The 18,578-nt window shown below is 36.8% G+C and overlaps 1 protein-coding gene across 1 annotated transcript in view; it reads right to left on the bottom strand.

The window, feature by feature from the left end:
- Positions 1 to 18,578, bottom strand: part of TENM3 (teneurin transmembrane protein 3) — a 235,797-nt gene that overhangs the window by 90,572 nt on the left and 126,647 nt on the right. The window contains exons 5-6 of the mRNA XM_041395708.1: positions 4,166 to 4,288; positions 242 to 456 (exon numbers count right to left, since the gene is read on the bottom strand). Coding sequence (XP_041251642.1) covers positions 242 to 456; positions 4,166 to 4,288 — 338 coding nt within the window. The remainder of the gene's footprint in view (positions 1 to 241; positions 457 to 4,165; positions 4,289 to 18,578) is intronic.

Genomic DNA, 18,578 nt, shown 5'->3' with positions numbered 1-18,578 from the left:
AAGAATCATTGATTAGGCAAAAGAACAGCTCATAAATAAGAATACCACGTACCCCATTCTAGATCCCAACACAGAGTATTACCAAAGTTCTGGTCATCACATGAGATCAATAAAGTATAAACAGTAAAAATAAAAATCAGCAAAATGGAAAATAATGTAATCCTGAGAGAGAAAAAAGATACAAAAGGTACAAGATCATGGTTTTCAATAATGTGCTACTTTTAACACAAACAGTTCTCACCTGAGTGTGTGAAGGTGGTAAACCTTTTCGACCATATACTCCAATCAATGCATCTTTCTGAAGGGATATATTGAATTTTAGAAATTGTGGCTGATCAATGAACAGTTGTGATCTCCAAAAAATCCCAGGGGGCACTTCTTGTATCGCTCTTCGGCCTATATCAAGTTCTCCAGAATCTATAGTGTTGTTTTCTTGTGCAAATCCTCCTAATTTTCCTGGTTTAGAATAATAAGGAGATCAAAAATTAGTGTTCCTTTCTGGCTTTCAATTGTCCTTCATATCTATCTTCAAATATTTAGAATTACCGCAGAAAAATGTTATCTGACAACGTTTTTGAATAGAAGATTCCAGGAATTCAATGATTTGGAAATAAAAAGGCAAAGATACCACAAATACCTGCATACTAAAAATGCATCCCTAAGGAGGAGCATTATGGAAATGGTTTAGAATCTACATTAAACTATTTTTTTTCCACCAGCATTTTAATTGGGGTTTCTCAGAATAAAGCCTCACATTAAAAAGAAAAAAAAAAAAAGGAAAAGCAAAATGCAGCATACAGATTTTAAGAATAGATACATAAACACAAGTAGTCAAGAGAACTAATATAATAATTTCTATATTAAATATCAGAGCATTTATTCAATTCTAACAAATACTACAGCTCTGGTTACCTATTTTTGGTTTTGTATAAGCAAGCAATGCTGTATTTAAGCAGCTGGAACATAAAGGTGAGGCTTGAGTGAAACTATACAAAGAAAAATGGAACTGTCATTATAGTCTTGGAGTTTGCTGTGTTTTTACCAATTCATATTCTTTTCATCAACTAGTCTATTATAAAGATTGAACTAAATCCATCTAAATGTGATAAGCATGTTCATGTGATGCTCACTTGTTTGCATACAAGCGTTCTGAAGAATTGACAATTCAGCCTTGCCTTTTACGTTCAAATTCTACATTATTCATCATTTCATGGAGGAAACTGACACAACCTTTTTGCAAACATTTAGACTGCAAAAAAACTAGATTAAAATCTGAAATGCCAGGTGAGGTCACAGATTGATCCTCGCCACTTATTGCGCATCCAAGATGAACTGAGACTGCTGTTGAATTAAACAGGTACAGAAGCACTGCTGAGAGGCCTTGAGTGGGAACTTGTATCATCATCAGAGCTGTGTCACAACGGCTCTGCAGTCGCTGAAAATGTCTCACAGGATTATCACATTGATCAGAATGCTGATGAGAAGAGACAGTGAAATATCTGATCTTAAAGACACCAGTTTTTAAACACTTTTCAAGATGAGTCTAATGTTTTTCTGAATTTGGACTTAACCTTTCATAATATTCGGGTGTTATTCTAGAAGATGGATCTGTATTCAGTATTTCAGTTTATTTAAGCATTTGTTTCTTACTTCTTTCTTCAAATTTAAGCATACTGTGTTGAACAATTCACACACTGATGATGGGTAATCATTAAACAATAAACACTTGTTTGCTGTATTGATCTGCAACTTCCCCTATTTGTATAGTTCAAATGAAAAATAACTGCCTTGTACTACTGAAGAGATGAGCTAGACAGCTTGAGTAAGTGCTGTTTTATCAAATACATTAACCAGCTTCCCAGGAATGCCTATGTCTGGGGTTCAACGCCCAGCAGGTAATACACTCCTATGTTCTTCATTGAAACAAAAGATGATTGTACTTTGTAGCACCCCAACACCTCTCTCCAAGCTGTCAGCAGCTGTTTGCCACCCTAAGGTTAGGGCGTTAATTAATTTTTGATCTCTGCTGTATCTCAATGAGCCTAAGAAAGATCTTCATAGTGTCATCATTTCCTTTCCATTTTCTAAACAGTAACAGCTCTTATACACAGCTTTAAACCTAAACATGACATTTCATGTTCATACACATTTACTATTAGAGTGGTTGAAATTTCTCAAATCCAAATCAGAGGATGAGGACATTACCAGGGGACTAGAGAAGGGTGGTACTGAAATTTGTTCAGCTGTCAAAATATCTGAATCAAGGCTTCACTGATTCTTCCTTACAGTCTTCAGTAACCAGTGTGATAGCACAGGGGCCTTGCTTCTCACATTTCACATCTAGTCATCACACTTTCCCTTCTGCCTAACTGGGGCCTCTTTTGTGGTTTAAAATGTGTACTCTCTGCTCTGTCTGTTGTTCAGTATTGATGCATGCTGATAAATGACCATGTACTATATTCTGCAGAGGACAGCATTTTAAGTAGGTGGAATGAACCCTGATCTCTTGAACAGTATTTAGGGACATAAGGAAGGAAAAATGTATTTGATATCCTTATTATTTTCTTTTATTTTTGAAGCAGTGTATAACAGTTTAGTTTGTTAAAAAAAAATTAAAAATTATCGAAAAACCCCAGTAAGTGTTTATAAAATATTGACAAAAACATCAGTATATTTTATAAAATAAAATATACTGGCTATTGAATGCAGAAGACAATGAGATGAAAAGCTGTCACTGCAGCATCAATATTCATAACCACAAAGTAGCTTTTTTGCTCTTAATTCAAAACAAGTAAGAAGAAAACAGGAAGTGATAATGATTATCTGAGTACAAGAAAAAGGCAGGAAGTTAAAGGAAATGAGAAGAAAATGTCCTACTGGAGAAGTTTCACAGGCTTACAAAAATGACAAAAGGAGGGAACTGAGCTATAACTTTTCTATGACTTGGAGCTGTGATAACTTGAAAAATTTTCAAGATGTCAATTGCTGGCAGAGGCTTCCTCCTTCTCAGTGGTAAGGAGGTCAGATATACCTTGTGAATGGGAAAATGGATTTTTGTGTAATGAAGCAAACACTGCATTCATCAACCATTTAAATCAAGTTTTCTATTCAAAACCTATTGATTTTGAAGCCTCTGTTAGCCAAAAGTGCACAAGCTCTTAAATGTTTGGAGAATCTTAAAGGGCAACATGGAAAAGGTCGATAAAAAATAATCCCTTTATGTGGTTTGTATTTTAAAAGCTCTTACAACAAAATTAAGAAAGTTTTTTTCCTTGCTTTATATATTGGTTGGATGATTCAGACTCAACATTATATGCCAGAGACTTTGAGAAAACAAATGCACATATTATACCTGACCTATTAAATTTCAGAGAGAAATTTAAAAAAAATAAAAGAGAAGAAAACATCAACCTCTGTAGAGAAAAACCCAAGATATTCCACAGCGAGGTCATCATGCCACACAAAGCTCCTTGATCATGAGTTGCCTTCTAAGAGAGAAGCTAAGAGAGACGCTTCAAAAATATGCAAATTATTCCTGAAATGCCTCTTCTGGAGCAAAAACTTCAGAAAAAGTGATTACGATGGAACATACACATGTAATCTTTTGTCCAAAACTACTGAGAGCTTGTTGAAAGTCCCAAAGATTGACTCTTGCTATCAGGTGCCCCTTACGAAACAGTATGTCCTGACACCAGCCAGGGCCCCTGGATTTGTTGTGGCCACTTGCTCAACACGAGGTCCCTAAGGCAGGATGGTCGGAGCCAGCCTCAGCACCCTCCTGCTATCTCTGGGGACTCCACAGCAACAATAAAAAAGTATTGTCATGTATTTTAGAGTAAACAGAGGTTCTGCTTCTCTGGATATGATGAGAGCTTTCCTATCCTCATCAAATATCACATGTAAATTCCTGTGAGGAATTTTGGTTGACAGTTAGCTTTCCTAGTAAGATCAGCATTCCTGCTGATCCAAAGGCCCCTTCACATGCTAGGCAGGAGAAACTGTTTGTTCCTGTTTATCTGTTTAAAATTACTATTACTTACAAACGTTCTGTACCTGCATTAAATATAGTGTCTTGGAGGAAAATTGTCAAAGTTTGATGATGTAAGACACAAAGGAAGGAAATATTCCAAAAGAAGGGGAAAAAAATGGTGCCCATTTCACTTACCACTGTCTCCAGCAGGAACTGTAACAGGATGTGTTGGCACAGTATCAGAATTCACTTTTCCATTCTCAAATGTATCATTTTCAGTCTGCTGCAACTGCCAGTTGAGGCCAAACAGATGCATTGCTGGTGGTAGAGGATACAGGTTATTTGATGCTTTTAACCACAATGACAAATTGCACAAGTAACGACTTTCCACGCCTCGTAGTGGAATAGCAACACATACATTAAAAAAATTAAATTACATGAACAAGCATTTGCAGACTAATAGTTCAGCAACGGCACAAAGCAATTACTACCCCTGTCCTTTAATGATACAGTGCTTTCAGTGAACGCAGTTGACAGAAAGCTCACCAGTCTCATTTTGAGTCTTTTACCGGTCCCAAATCAATGTTCAAAAGGATAGGCAGTAATTATGTTCTTTTCTCTTTTTTTTCATTTTTGATCCTTCTGAAGAGACAAATCATTTAAGTGAACTTCTAAATGACCTACTAAAATAAATTATTTTCCCAGCAGATGGATCTGTCCTGGTTAGCCAGAAAGGGAAAAGAAAAAATACAGGACGAGAGGAAGGAGGGTGCTGGGGATGTTGCAGGGCTAACCTAAGACATGAGCACTTCATGCTGTCAACAACACGCTGCACAACCTCCCATTACATGCTCATTCCTCACACTAGTCTACAAAATGAGGCCAAGGCCATGAGCAGAGCCAGGGGACACTGGGGCACTTTGCTCTGATAATGGTAATGCATAAGTTAGGTTTCAGAATTACTTAATTCCCCACAACCACATTCATTTGAAAGTTGATACCATGTTAAAGAGTTTAGCTGAGTTAATTATGAAACAGTCAACCTTCCATGGTGTTAGGGGGAATTTCAGGAACCTTGACCACCAGGATTAAGGCATGAACCCAGCATCTAAACTTTTAGAGCAAAAATATAGGAAGAAAACTCCCCTATCTTAGTGCTATACTGTGATACTGTCATACAATTTCACGCTGTCTGTGGATTATTTTCTTCTCTTCCAATGTCTCTATAATGCCACCAAAATTAATTTTATTGTAATTACTCTACTTTGTGCTTGGGTTAATGTAGTTTTGCTCATTCCATGACAACAGTTATCTGCAAAGCAGTTAAAATAGTCTTTCAGTGCTACTAGGGAATAAAAATACACTGGGAAAAAAAAATCCATACTCATGTATTTTAACTATTAGTGCAAAATATAAGGAAAATAATTCACTGCACTTTATTGCTTCTGTTATTTCTCTCTGTCTGAAGTAAGATTACTACTATAGTCAACATTACTAATTTATTAATTCCCTCTATGCAAATGACAATAAATTCTTCATCCCATTTGGTTTCATCTCTGATCTTTAAATCTCTCGGTATTGACCATGGCAACACTTACTTAAGATGAACAGGCATAAATGGAAGTTTAGTTAGCCCGGCAATGAAATCTGCCAAATTAAGAGATTGCCTGCCACATTCTTTGCCTTAAAGCCTCTCCCTTAATGTGAACAAAACAAAAAACCAGAATGCAACTAAAGACCTGTTACTGAATACTTCAAAGACTGAAATCCTCACTACAGATGACATATTCTCTTTGTTCCAAGTCTCTGACTCTACTATTACACTTCTTTCCCAGACTTTAAATTGCCTGTCAAAGCTTGATAATGTAGCATGTTCCTTGACCCTAAAAACATCTTTCTTTTATCCCCTCTCAACTCTTGTTAAACCATAAATCTGACCACCACCATCTCTGGCACATCACTAGAATTAGCGATCATTATTTTGACCCTACCTCAGCTGAAATCCTTATTTATGTATTAATCACCTGATGAATGTATCTGTTTTGATGTATTTCAATAAAATCCCTAGGGTCAAACTCTACAATTTGCTATACTTGTTCATTTCACTGGCAGCAATGAAAGACTGCAAGTAGCTAAATATTTCATGATTTAAACCCGGTACATTCCTTGTTTTCAAGTCCAGAGATCTAAATCACCTCTCTTAACGTTGCTGTCTTCTTATACCTTTTATTAGCTCTTCTGGAGGGAAAAAAAAAAAAAAACCGAAAAAAGAAAGTGACATTCATTTTGTAACTCTAGAAACACAGAAGCTTAGAACATCATTAACATCTGCTGGTGTTATGTACATGCCCTGTGCCTCTTCATGCACTGGGAGATCAGAAGGGGAAGCTCCAACATGACCTTCTAGCCATTCCCTTGTAATTCAAAACAGCTGGAATTTGAAGTCTTTAAAGGCAAGAACTGTGGGATCAATATTGACCGCATCAATATAACTACAATTACTACAATGTAAGTGACAACTACCTTTTCTTTGTCTCTGTACTGATGTGAGTCCCACTGTAGTTTACTGTCAAAGACTGGGAGTGCTAGCTGTAGCCCTCAAATATACTATTCCTCTCTCAGCTTTGACAATGAACTAGAAACAAGTTCAATACACAGTGTTTAATGAAAATGAACAGATGGATAAATGCAGCTGTTTCACAGATTGGGAATGTAGGAATATTTTTTAAGGAGACATAAACTGTTGCTAGACAATTCCAGTGACACAACTTAGAGTGTGTACTAATACACTAAATAATTCAACTACACAATCTCTCTGAGTTAGTGCTATGGAATTTAGGGAATTCTCCTTTTACAACAAACATGAAAGAAACAGGCTTATTGCAAAAGTATCAAATTGCAAGGCAGAATTTCTTTAGAGATGATGAACTTTAGGAATATGGTTAAATCGACTGACAAAGACAAACTCAGGCACTATTGTGCCAACTAAAATTTGTCTTCTCACAGCTGGCCATCAATATACAAGCAAACTTTACATCCTTATCAGTTTTATAAGAACATTGAGGCATCTGACAAAAAATTTTGATGCTATTATGAATCTGTTTAGCAGCACCTGGGACTGGTATACCTCAGTGGGATGTCTGGGACCCTCAAGTCAAATGGTATGGACTAGTTCTGAATTTCCAAAGGGAGAAGGATGCAATCAGACTGCAGAGGTGTGCATGTTTGTCTGATTTGTTGGATAGTAAGAACGGTCTGCAGAGGGATCTAGATAGGCTGGATCAGTGGGACAAAGCCAGTTGTAGGAAGTTCAAGAAGACCAAGTGCTGAGTCCTGCATTTTTGTCACAACAGCCCCATGTAGTGCTACAGGCTGGGGGAGGAGTAGCTGGAAAAATGTCCAGCAGAAAAGGACCTTGAAGTGCTGGTTGACAGCAGCTGAACAGCAGGTTGATCCAGCAGTGGCCAGGTGGCCAAGAAATCCAATGGCATCGTGGCCTGTATCAGAAATTGTGTGGCCAGCAGAACCAGGGCTGGGATTGCCCTGCATAATTGGCACTGGTGAGGCCACACATCAGGTGCTGTGTCCAGCGCTTTTCACTACAGGAAAGACATTGAGGTAATGAAGCACATCCAGGGAAGGGCAATGAAGCTGGTAAAGGGTCTGGAGCACACGTTTTATGAGGAGCAGCTGACGAAGCTGGGGTTGCTTAGCCCAGATAAACAAGGTTCAGGGAGACCCTCACAACCCCACCAACTACCTGAAAGAAGGTTGTAGTAAGGTGAGTGTCAATCTCTTCTCCCACATAACAAGTAACAGGCCAAGAGGAAATGGCCTCAAATTATGCCAGGGGAGGTTTAGATTAGGTATCAAGAGTAAACGTTTTCATGGCAAGGATTGTAAAACATTGGAACATGCTCAGGGAAGTGGTGAAGTCACCATCCCTGGAAGGATATCACTATCCCAAAAAAACCTGTGGATATGGCTCTTCAGCCCATGGTTTAATGGTGAACACGGTGGTGGTGCTACGTTGATGATGTGACTTGATGATTTTAAAGGTATTTTCTATCTTTAACTATTCAACCTATGATTAAATAGCTACATTTTTGTAAATTAAAAAAAAAAAAAAAAAACCAACTTAATTAATTTCATTAATTTTAACTTAATTTCATGAAAAAACCTACTATCTTTAACCTGGGATTCTAGGATCTTCTATCTATTCTGCTGTTTCAGTCCCTACATCTGATCTGCAAAGTAATCTCTAGCTACCAAGAATTCTTAATTTGCTGAAGCTCTGCTAGCATTTACCTTTAGACTGAGTTGTTTAAGGTGACATTTGTACTGCTACTGGACAAATTATCTGCATGGCCAGCCTTTAGAGTGTGGTGATAGTCTAACTGGCGAGGAGTGCATTCCCTCTAGCAGAGCAGAAAGAAGAGACATCAGAGATGAGAAAACTCTCAGATCTCAGCTGCTCTTGGCATGAACACAATACCAGTGTTTGTGTGTATGTGTGGTGATGGTGAACATGACTAAATTCATCAGAACAAATTCCAAACACAAAAGCAATAACCAAATTCACAGTTGGGCTCTTACCCTCCTCTTTTCCCCTCGCCCTGCCAATGGAGTAGAATATTCAAATATTCAGAGCTCAAATTAAAGGAATGCATTTGTACCAACAGCAGCCTTAATGCTAACACAAAAATGCTATAATTTGTTGCAGACAATTGGGTAATCTTACCATCTGTCACCACACAGTTCACTGAAGAGTTTCTGAACCATCTTAAAACTGCTTTTTCAAGCTTGGTTGATCTTGCGATCACAGGAGCCTAGTTCTTTTGGTTTGTAATCAGTCTACAAACCTTCCATGTCCGCTCAATAATTAAAATAGCAACTAAGAAAACATTTCACAGCAAACACTTGGAAAAACCCATCACTAGTTTACACTGTGTAAAACATTTTGCAATAATCTCCAGGAAGAAGTTGCCCATTTGTTGTGCATGCTCCTTTCTGAAGCTAGTAATTCAGTGCTTTAAGCATGGCCTTTACAAGAAACTCGTTCTTGAGAAATACACTGTACAATCACTTCAAAACACTCTCCAAGACTTTCTTCCATCCAAAAAGAAACCAGTCCTTTATTAGTAGGTGGGGTAAGATGGATAATTTATGGAACTAAGTAGCAGAGCTAGAACTGTGAGGGCTGACAACTACCCCCTGCATTTGACTGCATACCTGCTGCATTTGGTGCCTTGCTTAATATCCCAAAGTTCTCTTCTGCCAAAATTATGAGAGGCACAAAAAAGAATTGTAACAGAACACCAATTAATGTACCTGTTCTACCATTTAGCATGATCTGTACTTGTCTAAATTTTTTCCCTCTTCTCAGACACTTGAATGCTATGAGGACAGCACAGCTAGTTCATAAAGGCAATTGACAGGTATTAGCATAATCCAGTATCCAGTGCAGCTTTAAACAGAAAACAGAAATTTTAGATCAAATGTGAATATACACACAATTCTGGGGTCTATGACTACCAGAATTTTTTTTTCTTTGTAGAAAAGGGTTACAATATACAGTAAAAGCCAGAGAAACTTATATATTGTTCTCATCAAAACTGAAGGTTGTCTCTATCATAACTCACCAGGATCAAATGCAACTTTTTCTAAAGTACTGTAAGTGACAAATATGCTCACATGAAATACAAAGGGCATAGCAAACACCCTGTGAGCTGTGCAGGTGAAAAAATCACAAATGCAGATCATAAGGATGCACAAACAAAACCATACACATACAAGCAGAGGCTTTATTCACAGAAGCAGTCCTGCAGTAATGGAAGTAGTACTGTAATGGAAGAAGTACTCTGAAGTACCAGTCAGAAGTGCCAGCAATTCAAGACCTTCCATTCTGAATATGGCAATTTGTTTTTTGCAGGAAAGAATTGTAAAGGTGACACAGGGCATTTCAGAAGAACAAGAATTCAGAAGTAAGAGGATTCTTTTATGTTGAAAGAAGAAACAGAGTTGCCTAAATTGGGAAATGGACTTCCACTGCTCCTCCAGCTTTTCTTAGAACAGTGACATGAAAAATTAACACTAGACAGCAGAAAGAAAAAACACTGGCTGTCTCTAAAGAGCAAGCATCTCCCCAAAACCTCTGGAGACAAGGGCTATGGCATATGTTCTATGAACATAAAGAACTCAACACCGTAGGGGAAGTTGGCAAGAGGAATTGCATGATATTGGCGACTCTCCTTCCTTTCTCCCATGTGTTTTACAAGGCATGGTAATCAAGTCTTACTATTCATGAAGCTGTGCTTGAAGATGAGCTCCTTGCTAAGTAATTGAACTCGTGTTCCAGGACTGCCACTGCTACATATATCTGGGTGCTGATATTTTGAAACCATGATTTAAAAAATTGCTTCCTTAGAATTAATTGAAAAATCTTTATGCATGCTTGAACGTAAGGAAAAGTGAACATAATTTATATTTAAAGCAATGCAAAGAATATTATAATTTAAACTAAGCAAATTGCAATTATTGCTCAATCTTGTTGAAGGATTATCTTCTAGTTCATCTCCCTGTTGGCAATATATTTTAAAATGAAATATTTGAACACTGAAGTGGTTTTTAAAATTATCTTCCATATATTTTTCTTGCAGACATAATTAGAATCTAAACCTATTTTATTCTGAAGGACCTGAAGTGGACCAGAAGATGTGCAAATGAACTGTCAGTGATTTGCATTCTTTTGCTTTTTTCTAAGATAATAGGATACCTTGGATGTTGCTGCAGATCAAATAGTGAATTAAAAATAGTTAATTAAAATCTTAAAGTGAATTAAAAGTTACAAAGACAAGTTCTTTAATTATTACTGTTTTTCTCAAATCAATAAACCCCTGTTATTTCTAAATTTAAAATAACTTTAAAGTACATGCTTTTGAGCAGCTTCAAAAGATTACTCACCAGCAGCACCATATGAAAGTAGCTGAACATATACACTGAATGTAAAACATTTTAGTAGAGTGCTCTATGAAAAACTTAGCAATACCTATCAAGATAAATATAGTATCTGAAAAACTGGTATTTTCCCTTCTATCCTGAACAGTTGAATGGGTCCATTGATTTTACTGTTTCATCGCAAAAAAAAAAAATTCAACCAGTCTAGTCTATTCCTCATTTTCTCCTGGAACCTCTTAACAATGAATCTGCAAAAAAGAATTTGCCTAGAAAAAAAATATACCAACAAAGGTATATCAGCTACTTCCTGTGGATAAACTTACTCTCTTTGGCAGCTAATCAAAGATGATTACATGGCACTTTAAAGTATTGTTGCATTTGAACTGTTAATAAAGATGTGTACTAGTCTTGGTGTAAATATTTTTACTATATTCACCCCAAGATGGACCATTTCTTTCTCTGAAAACTTGTACTGCTAGATGTCTCTTTTCAGTTGTCAAGCCAGGGACTTTTATGTAACAATGGTCTGATTCTGTCAACTGCATTATACAAGGCACGTTCAAAGCTTAAGGGAGAACCCAGATTTCTTAAAACAGAAACAAAGATAATTTTTCAGTAGCCTCTTATTTAAATAAAATATATCTATTATGCCTGGTTTCAGATTTGCCCATTTATTCTGATGAACAGCAAACTAACTCCATTTGGTAACAGTCTCCACTGTACCTACTATATCAAAATAGTCATTAGTATTATCCTGGGCTTTTGCCTCAACATAACTTTTCTTTTTTTTTCTTTCCTTTATTTATTTTTTCTTTTTTATTTTCTCCCCCCCCCCCCCCCCCCCAGCTAATGCTGTTCAGTCTAAAAAAATGATGATAAATCATTACAAGTACAGAAGTAATGGGAAGCGCATATTGGACTACAGACTCTTTTGAAGCAAGGGTTGTTTTGTTCATACAAAGGCAGGAAAAACATTCTGTAAATTTTGGGTTTCTATCTAATAGTCATAAATCAATGAGTTTAAATATTATGGGGGAGAAGAAAATTTCCCTGATTTACACGTGTCAACATCAGGTAAGACTACAGGTTAATAACTTTTCTGTATTCCTTCAGGGATTTTTTTATTTTATTGCTTCTCATTCTATAACTCTTTCCTTTTCTTCCTTAAACCTGCTTTCTAGAAAAAAGCTGAATCTCATGTTATGTTTTTTTTTAACCTATTTTAGGTTTTTTTTTTTCACAACTCCAACAGAAGTCTTGCTTTGTCCTTTAGATCACACCCCCACAGTGTTAAGAAGAGCAATGACAATGTAATGTCTCAAAATTAATGGAAGCACCAAATTAATGGAAAAATAATTGGAAACACCTTTCTTAGGTAAGAGCATTGATGAAGTGATCCAACCACTCTTATAGTTCAAAAGCCTTATTTATTACAGAGAAACCAACCACCCCAAACCCAAACCCAACAAAACCATCACAAACCTCTTGAGGGATATAATTAAGTGGCACTATATGATCATGCATAGCCTATTTGCATGTTGATGGCACAGAGAAATGCAGTCTGATGAAAAGATTTATGAACCAAAGGAAAAAGAAACAGGGGCCAATTAAAGCAATGTTCAAAGGACACACCGAGCTGGGAGATTATACTGTATAGTGAAACACTTGTGTTGCATATTTCCATCTCATGACTGGCTAAAAAAGATCAAAGCTTTTTTTATTCCATATTAGGAATGACAGAATATTACAGCAAACATGCAATAAGGATAAATGTAATAAGATTTAATAAAAGATGATAATAAGGCTTGATAAGAACTTTTGGAATGTCACCAAATCTGAAATGTAAGATGAAAGCATCTGCATGTAGAGATTGTAGTATGTTATTTGGAACCCCACGGAGCTAAACTGTGATTAGAACTCCATATTTTTCCATAAATTAGCTTTTGTTTTGAATTTCCTGCTGAGATCATATGCAAGTTGATTGAACGTGCAAGTCAATATATAGGTTTTCTAATCCTTTGCTGTTTTTCAGGCTTCATGATATCACAATTACAGCAGTCCACTTGTAGATCAAAGGTACATGATTGAGGCCAAAAGAAAAGTACCTATAACCTCTTTACAAAACTTCTTCATGGTGATTTAGACCTCTCCATGGTAATTATCACTCATCTACCCAGATGGCGCAATTATGTAGATGCATAAGCCAATCACTACATGCAGATCACCTTGCAAGCCCACAGAATTTCCTCTTCAATCCATATTAAAACACAGCATGGACATGCTGAGTCCACCTTCAAGGGGAACAACTCTACCTTACCTCCAGTGTAAACTTGTAAGCCATTAGCTATCTGCATAAGCAAATAATCTCATCCAAACCTTTGGTTCAAAACCCCAGGGTTTACAACAGCTCAGTGACTGCAGTCATCCTCTTACTGAAACACCACCACCACTCTAGGGATTGGCTATTAAATAGGGCATCCTTTATTGTATTGTCATTAATATGTTTTATGTGCATTGGAATAACACACCATGTTCCTCCACTAAGCTGAAATGTGTTTTTTATGAAACTATTCCTAAGAGCAAAGTTATACTGTAGGTACAGGAAAAAAACTATCAACAGAAAAAACAATTTATCACACATGATTTATGAAGGGAAACTGTGACATAACGACAAACTTACTGTTAATTGTTTGTAAAGCCAGTGAATTGCTTGCAAGTCTATTTGTAAACCACTTTGTATTTTGCATCAATTATCTAAGCCTTGGAAAAAGCAAGTTAGGATTAAAGCGTCACACTGATTTTTTTTCCCTTTAAAAGTAAATCGGCCACAACACTGCACAATAAAATCTTACAGGTGATATTAAGAATAGCCAGTATTAGCTCTAAGTAATAGTCATTTATAAAATTGATAGAGAAAACCAACTACTCCTTCTAATGTGTGAAAAGACATTAGATCAGTAAAAAGGATGTATTTTAAACTTTTCCTCTAATTTTGGCCACAGCTGAATTGAAATAACAGTAAGGACTGCATCTCTCATTTTCAAATGTGGATACCTCAATTTCATTACCTCTACTAGAGGGTACTAACAGGAGGCAGTAAAGAAGTCACTGGAGAAATAATTAAAAACCTGGGAAATAATTTGAAAACATAAGTAACTTTTACTTAGCAGTGTGAAAAGATTTGGAGTGAGTCAAATGAGGACCCACTGTCCAGCAAAATTGCCTCAATAAAAAGGGCTGTGAGACTTGGCATTTTAAAGATGAAAGAGAAGCTAAAACAACAGATAAGCTTGGAGATCCCACAAAAAAGATAAATTTAAAGATTTCTTGTACCCTGTTACTGTGTTATACCTCAGGAAATCAGTGGTTAGCAGTAGGCTAACTCCATGCAGCTGGACATTGTTTTAGTTTTCAACGAGGATTACTGAAACAAAAATACTACTCTTCCAGTACCATAATAAGGGTTGTTTAGAAGTATTTTAAAATGAAAAAAAACCCCAAAAAACCTGTAGGAAACATTCCTATTTCTATACTTAGAGGTTTCTGGAACTATGTAATTTTCCAAGTAACTGATATTCATTCATATACCTAACAGCCCCACACATTACTGCTTCTGTAGAACTAGTAAAAGACATGCATTTGTGTGATCCTATTTTACCAAATATTGCCAAAACCACACTGGTTTTGTTTTATTTTTTTTATTATTGAGGAAAAAGAAGCTTCTGAAATGCAAATGTCCATGTCATCTAAACAGTTGTAGCACATTTCTTTTTCCTGGATTATAAAACTGCAAATGCTGCTAAAGGTGACAATTCCTAAGGGACAGTGGGCTTGGGGTATTTTTTTTGCGAATGGAGTTGTCAGAAATGGCATCAATTTCCTGTCTACTTCAGAGGATATCTTTCATCCATAATTAATCCCTCCAGTGGGGTAATTACACCCATATAAAATCCACGTGTTCTTGTGATCTCAGCCATACATGTAATTTCAAATGGTATTGCTTGAAGCAAGGTTGGACACGTGTACTCGACATTTTCATTCTATAGTGCTTGTCCTACGGAGAGGTTTACCAAAATCTTATCTAAGTCAGACAGTTTTAACAACATGAGTTTTTTTAAAGCATTCAAAAGGAGAATAAGCAGTTCTCTTCAAAGAAAAAAACCAAGAAAATATTGCAGTTTACAGAAAAGATGCAATTTATACACAAAATGACCAGCTTTAACATATGTATTGTAATTCAAATACAACAGCAGATAGCCCATGTCTAAGACCTGGCTTCTTTCTTCACAGATATGAGTTAGAAATTAATTGAAATTACCAGCAAAGAAGAGAAGATTAATCCTATGTCCACAACAAGTCAAGTAATCACCCAAGCAAATATCTGCTTTGTAAAATCTCTTAAACATAAGCATTAATTTGAAGTATTACATGTTTGCCTACTACTAAAATACACTACATGTTACCTGGACTGATAAAAAACAAAGAACACCTCTTAAACTACTCAAAGCTTGCTCTTTATCAAAAACCAGTCTGTCAGAAGACTATAGGCCGAGTGCAGAAGGACACACATCTCTACAAAACTTACTTGCAAGAGACTTCAGTTTTCCTGAAAGCAGCATCCAGATCTTGAGAAAACATCATACTGCTTCACTGTATGATGTGTGGGACTTACAGGCAATGACATATCATCATCATGTCATCTTGCAGATTATTACTACACCTCTCATGTTGCTGGAATTACTGAGTTTCAATTTTCTCCACTGGGTAAAAGTGCAAGGGTGACAGGACTATTGCCAAAAAGCTTGTGATAAATCTTAATTAGAATACAAGCCTTTGGAGCAGAGGTGTGCCATGACAGATTAACTGTTTTAATCCCTTGAAATCTTGTCAAGTCTCCTTTAACCTCCTGATTGTCAATTACATGTTCCTACATCCTTTCGTGTGAGGATTATCTTTCTCAATGAACGTTTTATTCCCAGTGCCACAAACGATAATAGCAAGTGACATCCATAACACCAACCAAGTACGAATTCCCTGCACTCCTGAAACAGTAACATTATGCTTTGCACTTAATCTGGAACACAGCAATGAGGTCTTTGCTTTAAAAACATCAGCCAAAGGAATTAACCACAACAGTATTCCTGTGAGAGGCAAGGAAGTATATTTCATGTTTATGCTTCATGACAGATGCTCAACATGTTTAGATTTTGTACTATTTCAAAAAAAGTGTTAAAAACACTTTCAGCCCAATAAGGTGGTAAAGCACAACAACTTCATTTTTGGACTAGTCATTCTATCTCTGCCTCCCAGTCTTGAAAGAAAGAATGTGGTCAACATAAGAAATTACATTATTGTTTACAAAAATATTTCCACTCTAAGGAAGACCAATGAGCTCATCACCAATGCTGTAAACATTATATGAAGCTCATACAGATATCTAAAATTCATAGCTTTGGGATACTTAAGAAAAATACTTTGATCACATGTTGGCAGAGCTGAAAACCTCTGTAATGCACAACGTCATGGAAGTACTAGCTGTAATGTTAAGCCTCATTTAAAAGCAAAACACCAGTGTGGAAAGTCACATTTGTATCTGAATACTGTTCTTTACCAAGCACATGTCAGGAGTGAGTGAAAAGAGTTGCCTGAACCAGTATGACTTATTAGTAAGGCAAGGGCTACATTTATCAATTATCTAATTATCTGGCTTTTGTAATTCTATTTTTAAAGATTTTTAAGTAATGAAATGGAAGCTGGAGGTTTGTACTTCAGATTTCAGGGACTATTCTAAGGTCCATTCAAGAGTTAAAATCCTTTAGAAATTTCAGGAGGTGGTTTTTTAGCTGCTAAATCATTGTGCTGGGTATCTGACCTCACACTGAAGGCTCAGTTGAAGCAGGAGAGAGCAACATGTGGCACTGATGTCTAAAAAAACAGGCAGGCAGATTTTGTCAGGCACAGAGCAGAAGCACACGTGCTGGGGAGGCAGAGCCCTACACATGGCTCTGCATCACAGGCAGCCAGCTTCTGGCTGCCCCTGACACTCGCAGCCAGAAATATCCATTCTGGACAGAAGAGAGACATCACTATGTACCGAATCCAAAGATTCTTAATTTGACAGGACGCCACTTCTAAATCCCACCAAGCTTTAATTTTGAACAAGGAACATTGTTGCTGCCTCCAAATGCACAAGGGACACATGAAAACCCCCCTAAAAGCCCCATGGATTGTTAAAATGAGTAGTCAGTCTACACTTTGCAACAAGTGATGTACTTTCTACAGTGCTGGAGACACCGGCTGTCTTCAAAAATCCAGATACGGGCACACAGTGAGCAAGAACATGAGAACATCAATGTGGTTCTGCTAAGTGGTGCAATCATACAAGGCTAAAGAGCTGTGCTTGGATAGCTGGCACGCTTTCTCAGGAAGGTTTACATAAGAGAAGTTTCCCTGCTGTAGATTTTTGCATGGTAGTTCGAATTGATTGCGATAGGTAAATTTGGCCAACTGTAAAATCTCAGAGCATTTCCTTCAAATGACTACAGCAGAGCAAAAGGCAAACCAATTTTTTTTTTTTAAAGAATCAGATATATAAATATATTTGTTTACCTCATGGCTTTATTTTGTTGGAAAAACAAATTGGCTGAGAGCATAAACCTAGCTAACTGTAAAAATCTGCCACATATCTGTAGACAGGGAACATATTTTCAACCCACACACCTCAGTGAAGCTCCAGACATAGCTAAGGTCCCAGCAAAACTGAGTGAAGCAGACAGAAATGGGAAGAGAAGGAAGAAAGCCAAAAGTTGTTGATGAAACTCTCAGTGACATCGTTACAATACCCAAAATTAAATGTATGTCAGAAAGAAAAACAGTTTCTATAAATGCATTATGAAAGGTAAGGTGATTAATGGCAATTAAACCATATTCTCCCTCATGCCTGTTCATTACAATACCTATGCTGGGTATTGCAATAAAAATTCCATTTAAATGGCATTATTAATTAAGTTGTTTTCCTCATTCCTGGCAGTAACTGAGCTTTACAAACAGCAGAATAACGTTAACTTGGCATTGCAATCAAAAAGAAATATTATATTGTTCTTTATTGATAAAGTAAAATAGATTCTTAGGTATATTTAGTCATTGCTTTAGTCACAAAATTCAGTTCTGTAATTGTCATGGCTGTAAATCAATTAGTTATGGAGAGTGGTTCTGCCCTACTATGACTTCTGCCACTGAACCCAACAGGGAGGGCAGCTGGTCCTCCACAATCTGAGAAGATCTGAGAATGTCAGCAGCTGTCACACTAAATCCTGACCAATATGGGAGGGAGAACCACCACCAACAAACTCAGAAATAGCACTGAAGACATAGGAAGTTAGCTCCAGTCTACAGAAAGAGACAATTAAATAATTTTTAACAATTACTTAAAACTCACCTCGGATAGTCACACACTATCTTTCACACTTCACATCTTTCTGACGCATCAGTCTCCTCTAATAAGGAAACCCGATTGCTGTTTTTCCTGGACACTTCCTTCTCTTTCTACCTAAAAACCTCTTAGGTTGCTCTGTTCTTATTCTCAGGAAGTTTTTGACATAACTCTGAAGACAGTTGTCCGTTATTTGAAATATACTGGCACGTAATGTTC

The sequence above is a fragment of the Onychostruthus taczanowskii genome, unplaced genomic scaffold, assembly GCF_017590055.1.
Source record: "Onychostruthus taczanowskii isolate IOZ18803 unplaced genomic scaffold, ASM1759005v1 scaffold12, whole genome shotgun sequence".
NCBI lineage: Eukaryota > Metazoa > Chordata > Aves > Passeriformes > Passeridae > Onychostruthus > Onychostruthus taczanowskii.
Note: the sequence above shows the minus strand (reverse complement) of the source record. Positions and strands in the feature narration are given on the sequence as shown.